General features: G+C 37.9%; 1 protein-coding gene across 2 annotated transcripts in view; it reads left to right on the top strand.

The window, feature by feature from the left end:
- Positions 1-15820, top strand: part of med24 (mediator complex subunit 24) — a 95584-nt gene that overhangs the window by 54443 nt on the left and 25321 nt on the right. For both annotated transcript variants that reach the window (XM_059956404.1, XM_059956403.1), the window contains exons 16-21: positions 4034-4116; positions 4394-4569; positions 6242-6341; positions 7843-8018; positions 9599-9860; positions 13996-14177. In XM_059956404.1, coding sequence (XP_059812387.1) covers positions 4034-4116; positions 4394-4569; positions 6242-6341; positions 7843-8018; positions 9599-9860; positions 13996-14177 — 979 coding nt within the window. The remainder of the gene's footprint in view (positions 1-4033; positions 4117-4393; positions 4570-6241; positions 6342-7842; positions 8019-9598; positions 9861-13995; positions 14178-15820) is intronic.

Below are 15820 nucleotides of genomic sequence, written 5' to 3'. Positions count from 1 at the left end.
TCATACTCCAGTAGCCTCGGTTTTTACTAACAAAGATCTCCCTTTTTTCGTTTATTTCGGGATACCAGGCAAGGTTGTCCTCTTAGTCCATTATTATTTGATATTGCTATAGAACCTTTGGCAATTGCTATCAGAGAATCACCTAATGTTTTTGGTATTACTCGTGGGATAGATATACATAAGTTATCATTATACGCAGATGACTTGTTATTATATATTTCTGATTTTGAGAAATCCACTCCTGCAGTTATATCATTGTTGGCTCAGTTTAGTAATTTTTCCAGGTTTAAATTGAATCTTAATAAGAGTGAATTGTTCCCCTTAAATAGACAGGTTCCAATTTATGGAAATTTACCTTTTAAATTAGTTAATGACTTTTTTATATACTTAGGGATTAAAATTACAAAAAATCATAAGGAGTTATTCAAGGTTAATTTTTTACCCTTAGTTGATCAGATTAAATGTTTGTTCACTAAATGGTCACCATTGTCTTTATCTCTGATAGGTCGGATTAATGCTATTAAGATGATTATTTTACCCAAGTTCTTATATATATTTCAAGCGGTACCAGTTTTTATTCCAATATCCTTTTTTGACAAAGTTGATTCCAAAATTTCCTCATATATATAGCAGAACAAAAATCCTAGATTAGGTAAAAGATATTTACAGAAGGCAAGGAAGGAAGGTGGATTGGCATTGCCTAATTTTAGATTTTATTATTGGGCAATTAATATTCGATATTTGAAATGTTGGTTAAGGGATTGGGATTTATCTCCTAGCCCTCATTGGGTAAATCTGGAAACTAAATCTGTGCAAGGATTTTCATTGGGTTCTATTTTAGGAACTTCTCTTTCTTTCGCTCTTTCTAAATTGCATAAATGAATTGACAATCCAATAGTCAAACACACTTTACATATATGGTTTCAATTTCGGAAATTTTTTTGGGTTGAATCAGTTTGTTTTAACTATTCCTATTGTATCCAATTTCTTCTTTCATCCTTCTATTATAGACCAAGCTTATTCAGCTTGGGAGACTAAAGGAATACTACGATTTTCTGATCTATTTTTGGATAATTGTTTTATATCTTTTGAACAATTATCTAATAAATATAATTTGCCCAGATCACATTTTTTTAGATATTTACAGATTAGGAATTTCTTAAATACTATACTTCCTACCTTTCCAAATCTTGATACTTCGGGTATTTTGGAAAAATTGTTGGAACTAAATCCTTTTCAGAAAGGTGTAATGTCAAATGTTTACAATATAATTATGAAAATACGTTCAGAGGCCTTTTATAAGATTAAAAATGATTGGGAAAGAGAACTTAACTTTATTATCCCTATTGAGAATTGGGATAAAATTCTTCAATTAGTTAATTTATCCTCTATATGTGCTAAACATTCATTGATATAGTTTAAAGTTGTGCACAGGGCTCATATGTCCAAGGATAAATTGGTTCTTTTTTATTCCCATATAAATCCTATATGTGACAGATGTCATAGCTTCTTTAACTCATATGTTTTGGTCATGTCCGCTTTTGAAAAAATATTGGAAAGACATTTTCAATATTATTTCCACGGTATTGAACATTGATTTACAACCACATCCTATTACTGGAATCTTTGGTTTACCAATGATGGGGTCAATCCATGTATCTTCTTCTGCTTGTCGGATGATTGCATTTCTTACATTAATGGCCGGTTTTGATTTTTTTTATATTTATATATATATATGTTGAGAGGATCGGAGTTGGGGACACTGATGATTTTGTAATTTTTTTTATAGATACTATAAACAGCCCATTTTTTTCTTCTTTTTTTTTCTTAATAGTTAGTGGTTAGTTTGTTAGTTTAGTTTTTCTTAGGGTGTAATTTTTTTTTCCTTTTTTCTGTTTTTTTTCCAACATGAATTACTTAGTTTTTTTTTGGTTTCGTTTATATGATATTTGTATCATTCATAATTTGGGAAGACTTAACTATAATGTACTTATTGCTTGTGTATCCTTTTATGTTCATTTTAATTTTATAACTTTGTAATCCCACTATCTATATACTAATCTTATCATGTTGATATTAATAAAAAGATTGAAAAAGAATGATTTAACTAAATCTGGAATAAAAAGCAAATGTACATAATGGTGAATGTAAAACTACTATATTCTTGTAAAACAATAGCAATTTTGATCACTAGTGCCCTTTTAAGGAAGAAAATATACTTTGGTTATCCAATATGATACCAAACTTAGAGAAATTTGCTTAACAGTTTGTTACCCACTGAAACGGCCACATAAACAACTCAGTTGTTCAAAATCACTGGGGGCTATTCAAGTACCTTTACTACATGCACTGCAGCAGTTCAAGAACGCTGCTGGCTTTACTACCTACGTCCTAGGAATGGATAAATGAAAACTCTGTGAAGCAACTTCTGGTAACCACATGTGGTGAGAGATGGGGGTGGTGGTGTGGGATTTAAATGCTGGAGTCCAGCTGTTGTTGTCATTGATACTGTACTCCTCTATTATGTAAATTGCTCAAGTCTTCAACATTGAATGAGTAATACTGTGCAGATTACAATGTGAATTTTAATTATTTTATGTCACGTTCTTGAAGTACAAAAGTCAACTCTTATGCTTTAAGTTAGCTGTAACTCAAATTATAAAGACATAATTATTGTTGAACAATGTCCTTGGTCCTAAAAATGTGATTTAATTTGTAACATCTAATCCTTTCAATCAGTTTACTTTAAAATAGTTGTCTTGTTTAAATTTTTATATTTTAGCTTCTATCATCAGTTCACTTAAAATGTAAAATTGGAAGTTCTTATTTCTGGTTTGCATTGAGTCAGAGATCTTTAATTGATTGTGCATTTGGCCATTTTTCTGATTCTGTTGAGCTGAGTTTTGAGATTTGTGCAGAGTCTGGTAAAGTCAGTGTTTTGTGGGTGAGAAAAATACCTCATACCTTTCAGTGTGGCATCAAGCACCATTTGTAAAAATTTAAATCAGTTGACATCAAAGAAACAACATTCCAGTAAACTGTGCAAGGGGAAATTGTTGTGACTGATGAAGGTTTATCATTCCAACCCCAGGATAACAATGCCAGAATTCCTCAAGATAATGTCCTAGGCTAGCCATCTTCAGCTGCTTCATCGATAACATTCTTTCCACGATAAGGTCAGAAATGAGATGTCCACTGGCTGCACAATATTCAATTAGATTTTCAAGTCCTCAGCAAATGAAGAAGCCATATCTGCATACACCAAGACCTAAGCAAAATTCAGACATGGGCTGATAAATGAAGGGGTGAGAAGATGATCATATCCAACAAGAGAGCCTCACTCTCTACTTTGACATTTAGTAGCAGTACTATCTGTGAAGCCCTCACAATTTACCAGATTAGCCATTTGAGAACAAATTGGAGTCTGGTTGACCTGCTATGAATGATTAACATCCTGACACACCAAAGCCTTTCCACCTTCTGCAGTGCACAAGTCCAGAGTGTGATAGAATGATTTCCACTGTTGCAACAACTCTCAAGAAGCTCGATAGCATCAGGAGTAAATGCAGCATCTGTCTTAAATATTAATTCCCTTTGTGCTTGGTGGACATAGCTGCACCTGTGAACAATCTACAAAATGCACTGCAGTTATTCACCCAGGCCTCTCCAAAATTACCTGCTAGATCCTCAAACCCAATATCACAGCCATAGCTGTGTTCGGGTTGCTGTCCAAAATGCACGCTATTTTAATTTGTAACAAAATGATCCTTTAATGCCTTTTGAAGTAAATCCTACAGAATAGCACTAGCAGAATATATTCACTGAAAGGGATTCAGTAGTCTTAATAAGCTGACTCATCAACTTCCAGCAGCATTTAGTTGTGAGCAATATCTTTGAAAGCTGACAAAGTAAAAAGAAAACAAAGTTTATTGGTTTGCTTCTTGAAAAATTCTTTTTAGATCAATAAGAAAACTTTCAATGAAGAGCAGACTGGCTAAAACTCATTAACTGATGTATTCTGTTTTTTTTCCAGCAAAAGCAGCCTCTGTCCGAGCATTACTATTTGACATTTCCTTCCTCATGTTGTGTCATGTTGCTCAAACTTATGGATCTGATGTAAGTGCAATTTCAGCTCATAAATCTGTTAGAAATAAAATTTGCTATGCATAATAAACACTGTGTATTTAAACATCATTGTGGTCATTCATTCCTGTCAGCGCAGATTGTCACCACCATTTAAGAGGTTGATTATAATCATGTGTCTTTGCAAGTACATTGATGCTTTTTTTGAAGTTACAAATAAGTACAGAACACTCAAAAGACAGAAGACGTGTGTTAGTCATCTCATTCAAATTTGGTGGGAAGAGCTAGTAACTTTGTGTTTTGTTTGCAGGTGATTCTGTCAGACCCTTGTCCATCAGGAGAGGTGGCATTCTTTGAGACATGGATGCTGACATGCATGCCAGAGGAAGGGAAAATCTTAAATCCAGAGCAGGGGTTCCGTGCTGACCCCACTAAAGTGGAGTCTCTGGTGGTTCATCTGAATTCCTCTGCAGAAATGAAACTTGTGTATGGTGCTCTGTTTACTTTCCATTAATTCTATTTGAAAGTATTTTGTTCAGTATATCTGAGTGTTTGTTGGGATGGTTTGCCTAGCCTCATGGAAATTTGCAATTCAGTGAATACTTTCTTCAGAATGTTGAGCAACAGCTCTGTCGAACAAGTCGCTGAACAATTACAATAGAATGTTAAGTGACTAATATAAACAAAACATTCAGTTTAGTCAGATGGTATCTAACTGACTGCAGAGTATCAATATGATGTCAGCTAAGACGACCATCTATTTTTGTAAAAGATCAAGAAGACAGGATCACATCTGATGAATTATACAATACACTGCAACAAAAGCATATGGTTATCAAGCGTAATTTGACTTTGCGTCACAAGTGGATCTTCTAGGGCAGAGGGGCATAAGCTTACCCAGAGGAAGATATTAAGAAGTATTTTAGGAGGAGAGGGGAGCAAAGGAATTAGTCAAGCTATTCCTAGGAGCTGGAGTATTAAATTTGAGGATGGTCAAGAAAACAAAATTAGAGGACTGCAGTTATGTGGTGCAGTGACATCAGCGCCGGACTCCGGAGCGAAGGTTCCCGAGTTCGAACCCAAATTGGGCCGCTCCCAGACACGCTTTCCATCCGTGCTGGGTTGAGTGGCGAGTTCGCAACTCGGCTTCATTTTAAAAAAAACAACTGCACTGTGAGAAGGACGTTGGGGACCACTCACAGAAACTTTCCTCCAAGACAACCACTTGAAAAAAAAAAGTGATCACCGAGGCTCTAGCAGAGTATGGCACACTGTTATCTTGGAGGGATTGAAAGAGATCACAGTGAAAATGGTAAGAATTTTAAAGTTGAAACATTGCTTAACTGAGATCTAATGTAAGTCAGCAAAAATTCTGATGGTAGGAGGAAGGTAAGCAGCAGAGTTTCAGACAAGTATGTTGAAATAAGGTTACAGACAATCAGATGAATGCAGGGAAAAGAGATGGAATCTGTATCTTAACAATTGGCATGTGCATCTGTGACCAGAGTTTGAAGTTTGTGGCATGGAGCGGCATACATCTTCCTAGTGAGCAGCTGGAGGACAATTCTGCCATCTAGCAGTCCAAGAATTTGTAGAGATTGCAGCAGAGTCAAAAGAAGTGTTGAAGTTTAGCCAGATGTTGTCATTGTATGCATGGAAACTATGTTTTCCAGTAATGCTGTTTTGGAGAAGCAAATTTTGAGAACTAAGGATAGATTTTTGAGAGATACCAGAGGAATGGTTCATCCAGAGCAGGCGATTTTCTGGCTGCATCCACATAGGTGAGTTCTGAACCATCGGAGTGTGAACTCAGCCTGTCAGATGGAAGCACAGAAAGATTGGAGGAGGTGGAGAGGTCATTTGTGTCCAAGACTGCGAATGGATTGAGAAGAACAATGAGTAGATCACAATGTTTTAGTGCTATATTTGGAATCCACATTATTCAACCTCCATCAATATCAAAAAGTTAGCTGTTTTATAATTGGCAAAACTTTAAAACTATTTATTTTATGTTTTTAGATCTCTTTGATAAAAATGCTTCTTCAAAACAAATTTCCCTTCCTGTATTCATTGTGATTTTTCTCCAAGCTTTGTTACTGCTTTATCATTTGGTTGTATATGTGTACCAGGAATAATCAGACTCCTGTTTATTCTCAAGCCAGGTGAAATGGCATGAAGTATGTTCTTGTACACCAGCGGCTATTCTGGAGGTCCTCAATGCCTGGGAACATGGGTTGCTAACTTTTGAAGCCGTGCAGGTATTGCTTTGGTTTTGCTGCTATGGGAGTCTAATTGATGACTGTGCTTCAAAGCTTAACAATTCAAAGTAAATTTATTATATGGCACCAAATGCTACATTGAGATTCATTTTCTTGCAGGCATTTACAGAGAAATATAAACAATAGAATCTATTAAAAGAACTTGAAATAACAAAGATTGACAACCATTGTGCAAAAGAAGACAAATAGTTAAAACATTAAAAAAGTAACTAAAATAATATGTCAAATATTTTAGTGCCCGTATCTCAAATACAAACAGAACCTTCAAATTTCTGTCTTAGATTGCACCATGATCACGAAGTGTGTTGGGCCTAATGTCTAATTGGCAAGTCGCTACTCAGTTAAGCCTTAGAACTTTTGCCAATCTACCTGAACTCACCAAGGTAACAATAGGGTGCACATTTGACTTGAATACCCCTGGGTGGATGATGGAATGGAAAATGAGAAAAGATTTCCCACTCCTATTCAGTGCTTAGTAGTTCCTGCTAGAGTGCAGCAACTATATATGCTATCAAGTAAGAAAAAAAATCAGTCTTCATTATGATCCTCAGAGTGTAGAATATCCCTCCAAGATCAAGGTTGGCGAGATAGGTAAAGAGCTGAAGGCTGGCTGGTAGGTATGAAACTGCATACCCAGCACAACATCAATATTAAGAAAAGGTGAGATTAATAACATAAGAAAGTAGATACAATACTCTCTTTTATATCTCTTAATATAAAAGAAACCTGCAAGTACAGAATTGTGAAGTTGATTTTGAACTCCTGTTGATCTTGCCTTTATTCTAATGCTAATTCATATCCTCTGTGTTCTAACAATTTTGAAAATCATTTCCATGACTTTCCTGACTAAATCTGTTGGCTTTTTATCTTTCCTCAATTATTTACTTTGAATGTTTTGTTGTAGGGTATTTGTTGCCCTTTAATTCATTTCAGCTGCTTTTAATTGAAGAGTTTTTAGATAAGTATATGGATAGGAAAGGTTCAGAAGGATGGGCAAATGGGTACGCGCTGGGTTTGTTGGTTGGCAGGGATGAGTTGAGCTGAAGGGCCTGTTTCTGTACTGTATTACTCTATGACACAATGACTTTAGAAAAGTCTTTCTGCTTATAGTTGTTAAATTTATTATAATACAAACTAAAGTTATTTTTTTTTAAAGTGTCAAAACAGTCTTGCCTCAACTGTGCCTTAAAATCAGCATGTGTTGGAATTTAGGGGAAGTGTTTAAAGATCAATACTGTTGTAAAATGATTTTTATAGAAGCTCCCAATTACTCTATAAACTAGTACTGTATCAGTTACCATTTAGATTGTAAAACTCAAGAATGCCTGAGAAGGATTAATGGGAGCTGCGTAAAAGTAAAAGATCATATCCCATTATCCATGTTAAAGTGTGTTACTACTCTCAATTCCATGCAAATAGTACATGACCTTTTACAAGTATGAATAAGCTTATGTGAATCATTGCTCAATTTCTTAACTAGAAAATCACTGATAATATCAAGGGGAAGATTTGCAGCATGGCTATCTGTGCAGTTGCATGGTTAGTGGCGCATGTTAGGATGTTGGGTCTGGAGGAGCGTGAGAAGCCGCTGCAAATGATCTGCCAACTTGTAACACCAGTCTATGCAGAAAACACCCTTCAATTCTACAATGAAAGGTAATTTCATTGCATACTAGCTTTGAAAGCAAATCCTATCAAATCTGTTTGTTTGGTTTTTGAAAACTGTCTTAAAATATGTTTCTTTTATCCTTTCTTCAACTTTCCAAGGCTGAAAAGCAGATGGTGCTTAGTTTCCAGAATCCTGTCAGTTTTTCTCTGAAGTTGGCTTCGATAGTCCCTTGATTCTGAGATGCTTCACAAAAAAAATTAGATTCTTCTCTCTGACCAAATTGGTTGAATATGAGATTTTACTGTCCTCATGACTCAAAGCATTGTGTTGCATTGCATTCTTCCAGTCATAGATGCCCATTATAATGTAAGGATTTATGTGCATGAAGTGACTGCACCTCATTTTCAAAGTCAAAGTTCAAAGTACATTTATTATCAAAGTATATATACAACCTTGAAATTCATCTCCTGACAGGCAGCCATAAAACAAAGGAACCCAATAAAACCCATTTTTAAAGAAGACCATCAAACACCCAATGTGCAGCAGGAGAAAAAAAGAACACATCATGCAAACAATAAAAGTAAGCAAATAGCATTTAGACCTCAAGTTCACGAACCTCATTGTCCCTCGCTCTTGGACCTGGGCTCCACCAGCTTGATTTTTCATTGCCCCTGCTCACCTCACCTCAGTTCTGCCACATCAAATTGTGTCCAAGTCTGGTCTAGCAATGATCAAACATTGGCTCATGTCTGGGCCCTACCACCTCAATTCCGTGTATCCACCACGCCGCCACCATCCTACACCTTTTAGACTTCAATTCACACCTCCAAAATGCCAGGTTGTTCAGGCAGTTCAACTGCTCAACTCTGAAAGGAAAGTTACAGGCTATTGATTGCAGTGATCGTACCCAAGAAAAGTGTGATAAATACTGTGATTTTTTTTTAATCTCACTCTTTATCCTGGCTCATGTATAATCAAATGCTTGTAAGTTGTTGCTTGAAGAATCACTCTGCACAAATTCCTTTGCATAATCCTAGAGAATTAATGTTATCTCTTGACAATCTTTGAAATATTATGAATATTTTAACAATTGGATTTCAGAAGATCCTTGTCTGAAATTCTATATGAATACAAATCATAGTTCAGCATTATTTCTCAATTTTGTAGTAATCCATTCAATTTCATATTTTTCCAAGTAAAAGCACAAAATATGGCTACCCGTGACATGAACGTTATGCTTTTTTATCCATTATATTATTTCGAAGGAACCTTCATTGTTTTTCTGTGTTTTGTAACTGGTACTGTAAAGGTTAAATACACTTTGGTAATAGTGGCTGAAGTTAATGAAGTAATGCTTTTTTGTTTTTTTTATTTTAAAGTTAGTTTACTCCCTGTGCTGAAGGTTGTTTCATTGTGTCCGTGTCCCCCATCCCACCCTGTTAACTTATCTAAGTAATCGAGTATGAATCCATATTTACAAGTACAAATCAGTATAGTCTGTACTTGAACCTATTCCATCTAGGAATCTTAGGGTTTGTATTGATTTGAAAAACCATAGTCAGATAATTTATTCACTTGGTTACTGGGAAAACCTGTCATTTGTACCCCTCTGCCTTCTTTCTCCCAGAGTTGTTATCATGAGCCTGATCTTGGAACAGATGTGTGCCGATGTCCTGCAGCAGACAGCAACCTCCATAAAGTTTTCAACAAACCAGGACCCTATCCCATACCGCAACCTTCTACCAGTTAAAAAACCAATAAAAGAAGTGCTCATTACCAATTTCAACAACATACTGAATAAAGGCTGGGTGGATAGCCGTTCCATCCATGTATTTGAGGCACTGCTGCATATGGGAGGTGTATACTGGTTCTGCAATAACTTGGTCAAGGTGGGTGGACATATTGAGAAAGCTTTGTTAAGCTAGCCTAACATATTTATAATTCATCTCTGTGTGAATTCTCTGTTTTTAATATAGCACGCTGTAAAGTTCAATCTATTTAGAAATAATAAAACAGTTTGTTCTGATTGGGAATAATTGGCTGCATGTTATTTGGGAATTACCCGTTTTTAATTCCGACTGGCATAAACTATTATTCTGATTACATCTATTAACAACCAAAACTGAGAGTTCTCAATATTGCAAGTCTCACTCTTGCTATACTTGGTGGCCACTTTATTAGGTACCTGTATACCTGCTTGTTAATGCAAATATCTAATCAGCCAATCATGTGGCAGCAATTCAGTGTATAAAAGTATGCGGACATGGTCAAGAGGTTCATTTGTTGTTCAGACTAAACATCAGAATGGGGGAGAAATGTGATCTAAGTGACTTTGACAGTGTTTGATTGTTGGCGTTAGATGGGACAGCTCGAGTATCTCAGAAACTGCTGATCTCCTGGGATTTTTATGCACAACAGTCTCTGGAGTCTATAGAAAATGGTGTGAAAAACAAAAAAAAAATCCAGTGAACAGTATTTCTGTAGGCAAAGACATCTTGTTAATGAGAGAGGTCAGAGGAGAATGACTAGACTGGTTCAAACTGACAGGAAGGCCACAGTGACTTAATAACCAACAGCGACGTGTACTGAAGCATGTCTGAACACACATCAAACCTTCAAGTGGATGGGCTACAGCAACACAAGACCATATTGGGTTCCGTTCCTGTACCTAATAAAGTGGCCACTGAGTGTATATCTTTAGTCAGTTGAGTGCGCATATTTATTTACAGGAAGTATATGGCAAGATCTTGTAAGTTAAATACAACTGTTCTGTTCAGAAGCTGTTGAGTTTCTAGCTATTGCTTTAACTATTATGTGATTTATTTCCTATAAATTGAATCTACTATTGTAGCCAATATTTTTGTGCAAGATTATTACTTCCATATTCTTGCACTCTGCATCGATATTTCTAAAATTAAAATGCTACTCATCATTTTTATGACTTAGGGAGATGGCAATTAAAAAGTGTGATTAAATGTACCATTTTGGTGATTTGGATGGAAAGTTTAATTCATGCTTGATTTCATGACAGTAGGGGTTACCAAACTGAGGATGTGGTAAGATTATGTAAGGGCTTGGGATCTGGAAGAAGTTAGGGAGCCTGATTAATCTTTTATCTAGTTACGCAAGACATTTAATAATTTCCACAGTCATTGCATGTTTCTTAACTGCCATTGCCTGTCATGAGAATTGCTCTCTTTGTGTAAGGGAACATGTCTCAATCCGTCTTTTCATTCAGTGACATTTGACTTTTGTAACTTGCACTACTCTTACATCTAATGGAACAGTGCAAGTTGTCATTTGTGCCATTATCTTAAGTGTGATTTTCAAGGATCATGCAGAGATGCTTCCTGGTTTTTAGTAATAATTTTCCAGTCAAAAAGTTAAATTGATGGGCATCAAGGTAGCATAGCAGTTAGCATAATGCTTTACGGCGCTAGCAATTATGATCATCGGGGTTCATTTCCTAGCATTGTAAGGAGTTTGCACATTCTCCCCATGACTGCATGAATGTCCCCCCGGTGTACAGTTTCCACATTCAAAAGTCGTTCAGGTTAGAGTTAATAAGTTGTGGGCCTGCTGTGTTGGCATCGGGAGTGTGATGACACTTGCGGGCTGCCCCCAGCACAATCTTGGGCAGTGTTGTTGGTGACATGAACAACATATTTCACTCGGTACGTGTGAGAAATAAAGCTAGTCTTTGATTGAAATTGTGAGGAGTTCTGGATGATCACAATCTCATAGTAATTGCTTGATTTCATTAGGACAAAAGTTCCCAAGCAAAGAAGATACAAGTGTTTACTGGGCTGAGATGGGTTAGGTGGAAGGCCAGAAGGAGAAGTTGCTGCAACTGCCTTGCATAGCTCAAGGGCACATGCTGTGGGGCATACAGGATGTTTGACACTTCTCTGATGTACATATAATTACTGTCTCTGTCCAAACAACTTCTGTTGCATAGTAACTGCTTATTGTTAAGATACAGGACCTTTTCTGGTTGACAAGGTATATTGAGAGTTGCATCATAGCAAATGGTGCTAAGGTCTTGACCTTTTCCAACATAGTTCAGTGACTGATAAATTCACGAAGGGTTTGATTGATAAATGTGCTGTTGATGCAAAAGTTGGTTAGAAAATAATTTTGGAAGAGGAGAGGAGGAGGCTAAGGGATGAATGTGAATTAAATTAGTGGATAAAGTTTGATGTCGTAAAATTGTGAAATTGTCCATTTTGACAAGATCAGCTCCAAATTCCAGCATCTGCAGTCTCTTGCGTTGCAAAAATAAAATCTTCAAAGGTACACTTAATGTCAGAGAAATGTATACAATTTACAACCTGAACTGCTTTTTCTTCGCAACCATCCACGAAAACAGAGGAGTGCCCCCAAGGAATGAATGACAGTTAAATGTTAGAACCTTAAAGTCCACCCCCAGCTCCCCTCCCTCCTGCAGCAAGCAACGACCCCCCCCCCACCAGCAAAAAAAAAGCACCGGCACCCACCACCGAGCACTCAAGCATGAGCAAAGCAACAGCGAAGACACAGACTTGCAGTTACTCCAAAGACTACTCGTTCACCCGGTATTCAACATACCACAGGCTCTCTCTCTCACTAATAAGTGAGAAAGAGATGTCTCCGTTTCACAGCAAGAGGGGAGACATAACAAACAACTCGCTGGTTTATGATGTTAAAAGTCTGTTGTGTCGTTTTTTTCTGAGTTCTGTGCCCAAAGATCTCGTGTCTCTGGGCACACAGCCTTAGACCTTCCATCTCCCACGACGCACTGATCCACCTGTCTCCAGAGCCACAATATCTCAGCCCTCCAAAGGCGAGCTGATCCCTTGGTGTGCCGAATAACAGCCAGTCATGAAACCCCAAGAGTGGGTCCCATTCCCACAAAGAAAGGTAGTCAGTGTGTAACTCCAGATCAGTGTCTTTAAAAGTACCCTGAAAGGTATTAAAGATGGAAATAGAGTTGTTTTCAAAGATGCAAGCAAAGTAGTCACTGTTAGGTGCCAATAATCCTCCTAAGCTCCTCCTATATGTTTGAAAATTGTGGAACTCTCAAATGCAGCAGAATATGGGTGTTCCATTGCATGAGCTACATCTAATAATTTACATTCCCTTCACCCAGCCATTTTTTTCCTTGAGTTTTATTGCACAAGAATTTTATTCTTTCCAGTAAGATGGCGACGCTTTTGCATGCAGCGGCCTCTCGGGGGCCAACCAAAGGTGGTGCTTCTCTTTGTTCAGTGTGTTATTTTACAATCACAAGATAATTCTACTCCAAGACCTTACCAGGCTACTCCATCAGTTCATTGATCGGAGTAGCTGGATTGGTGCCGGGCAGCGGAGCTGGCCAGGATGTTGGAGACGGAGCCAGCCGACGTGTCGAGAAAGGTGCCGGCCAGGATGCTGGAGGAGCTGACCTGGCTGCAGACTGTATTGCTGCCTGGAGCATGTAATATAACCGTGGGAGGTTGTCTCAGACATTTCACTTGTGGTCACAAGACTGCTGGACAGTAATAGTAGAAGTTCCCGCAGACCTGTTACTCTTGTCTGGTGGCGCGGAAGCTGTGTAGCCTCGGTTGTAGAGAGGACTAGGCCTCAAGCCTTGGGTTTGCCTGTTGCTGTACACCAGGAGAGAAAATGGCTGAAGCAGTGGAGCGTGGCATCCTCAGTCGCTGGGGTCAGCCCTCCCGTGTTCAAGCAGTGGAATGAGGGGCTGGATTACGTGTGTCTACACTGCCTGGAGACAGTACCGTCAATTGCAGGTCTTGTTGCTGAGTGTCTTAGACGATATATATTATTTTTGCGTGAATGTGCTTCTTTGCTCACTATTTTGAAAGTGCTATTTTGTTTGTTTTGTACTTTGGCCACAGAGGGATGCTCTTTCGTTCACTGTATCTATTATGGTTGAACGATAGTTAAACTTGATTTGATTAGCCTGTCTCATTTGTTCTTATTGAGAATGATTACTGACTCTGTCGCCAACTGATTACTTAATACGTGTATTCTGTTTCCCCTTAGGAGCTATTGAAGGAGACGAGGAAGGAACACTGTTACAAAGCTGTTGAGCTCCTTCATAGTGTGTTTTGCTTGGACATGCAGCAAATCACCTTGGGTCTACTGGGCCACATCCTGCCTGGGCTCCTGACCAACTCCTTAAAGTGGCAGATGCTCATGGATCCACCTGGACGAGCTCTTGCCAAGTAATTTTTTGTATTATCTTAATCTTTCCTATTACTAAGTTGGTCATTTTCTTTTGTACTTTATTTTGATTGACAGCAGCACTTGTGGGTTTGTATTATAACTCACTAAAGATATAGAATTACCAAGAATTATTAAAAACTTTTGTCATTTTTATAAACAGCTTTATTGTAATTAAGATAGGTGCTTTAAAAGAATTTGATTGAAAAGTAACCCAAGACATCTTTTTCAGGTTTTGACTAGATAATGTAGCCAACCCTAATTCTGCTTTCATTGGCACTAACAAACTGTGAACGTTCCAACTGGAATTTTCCTTCACCCAGAAATTTACCTCTAAGCGTAATTTGGTACTGCAACATTGAATTGCTGTTTCATTTAATTAATTAAATTACCAACTGAATGGATTTATTCTTCACACCAGTCTAAATTGCAGCATTCAGCTCTTGTTTGTGTTGTCACAGTTAAACAGCATGGAAATGGGACTTCAAGCCCAACTCACCCATACCGACAAGGTGCCTTCCTGATCTAGTCCCATTTGATGTGTTATCCCTGTAAACCCTTTTTACCAATAAGCATGTCCAAATGTCTTTTAAATGTAGTAATTGTACCCGCCTCTATCACTTCCTCTGGTGGCATGTTCCACATACCATCTGTATGGAATAACTTGCCCTTTGGATCCCCTTTAAATCTTACTCTTCTCATTTTAAACCTATGCTCTCTAGTTTGAGACTCCTCTACCCTGTGAGTAAGACTGTGACCATCCAATTTATGTATGTCCCTCTGTGCCCCACAGCTGCTGCCTGACTTGATTGACAGCCTTTCACAAACAGGAAGTCTGCATATGCTGGAAATCCAAGCAACAAAGACAAAATGCTGGAGGAACTCAGCAGGCCAGGCAGCATCTATTGAAAAGAGTAAACAGTTGACGTTTCAAGCCAAATAACTGCCTTATTTATTTTTGTTTCAGATTTATGACATGCTTTGTCTTTTTTTGTTTTCTGATTAGTCTGTAGCAATTTCGGCTTCTCGTAACAAATAGACAATCTAAATCTGGAATAAGACCAAGGGCGAGATATAGTCAGCTGGTCAGCTTGCATCTGTGGTGACAATTCTGGATTGAGGGCCTTCTCTGAGAGTTTCAAGATTTAACAGATTTTAAGCAAGTACAGGAGAAGGGCATGGAAGAAAGGAAAGAAACGAAATGGGAGTCCTTGCTGTGACGCAAGATCTGATTCAAGAATGAAGTGATGTGAGAGTCCACTGACAACTTGTGGGACAACATTGAACAATTTTTACATCTTCTGGCATTTAGGGCAATGAAGAAGGTCCTCCATCTTTGTCTGTCCATGACTGTCTTTATTGAGCCCCAGGTGTAGATCAGGATCATTATTTCTACCTCTATGATACAGCACCAAGTTGTCTTTGGTCTCCTGTGTTTCCTCCGCTTTTCAGGGATCCAGTGAAGTGGGGCCATGCAAGTCTCGATGGAAATTTAGGAGTGCCATCACAAACAGACGTAGAAGGATTCTTCAGTGCTGTTTCTGTAAAAGTTTTTCTTTTCCAGTCAAGGTTATTAGCCCTGAACCCCCAAACCCAGCGGACCGGTGGACCACTCTTGGTCTGGCCTCTACCCTTTGACCTTTTT

This window comes from Hypanus sabinus, chromosome X1 (genome assembly GCF_030144855.1).
Source record: "Hypanus sabinus isolate sHypSab1 chromosome X1, sHypSab1.hap1, whole genome shotgun sequence".
NCBI lineage: Eukaryota > Metazoa > Chordata > Chondrichthyes > Myliobatiformes > Dasyatidae > Hypanus > Hypanus sabinus.
The sequence above is the reverse complement of the archived record's forward strand: the minus strand, read 5'-3'. Positions and strand labels throughout refer to the sequence as shown.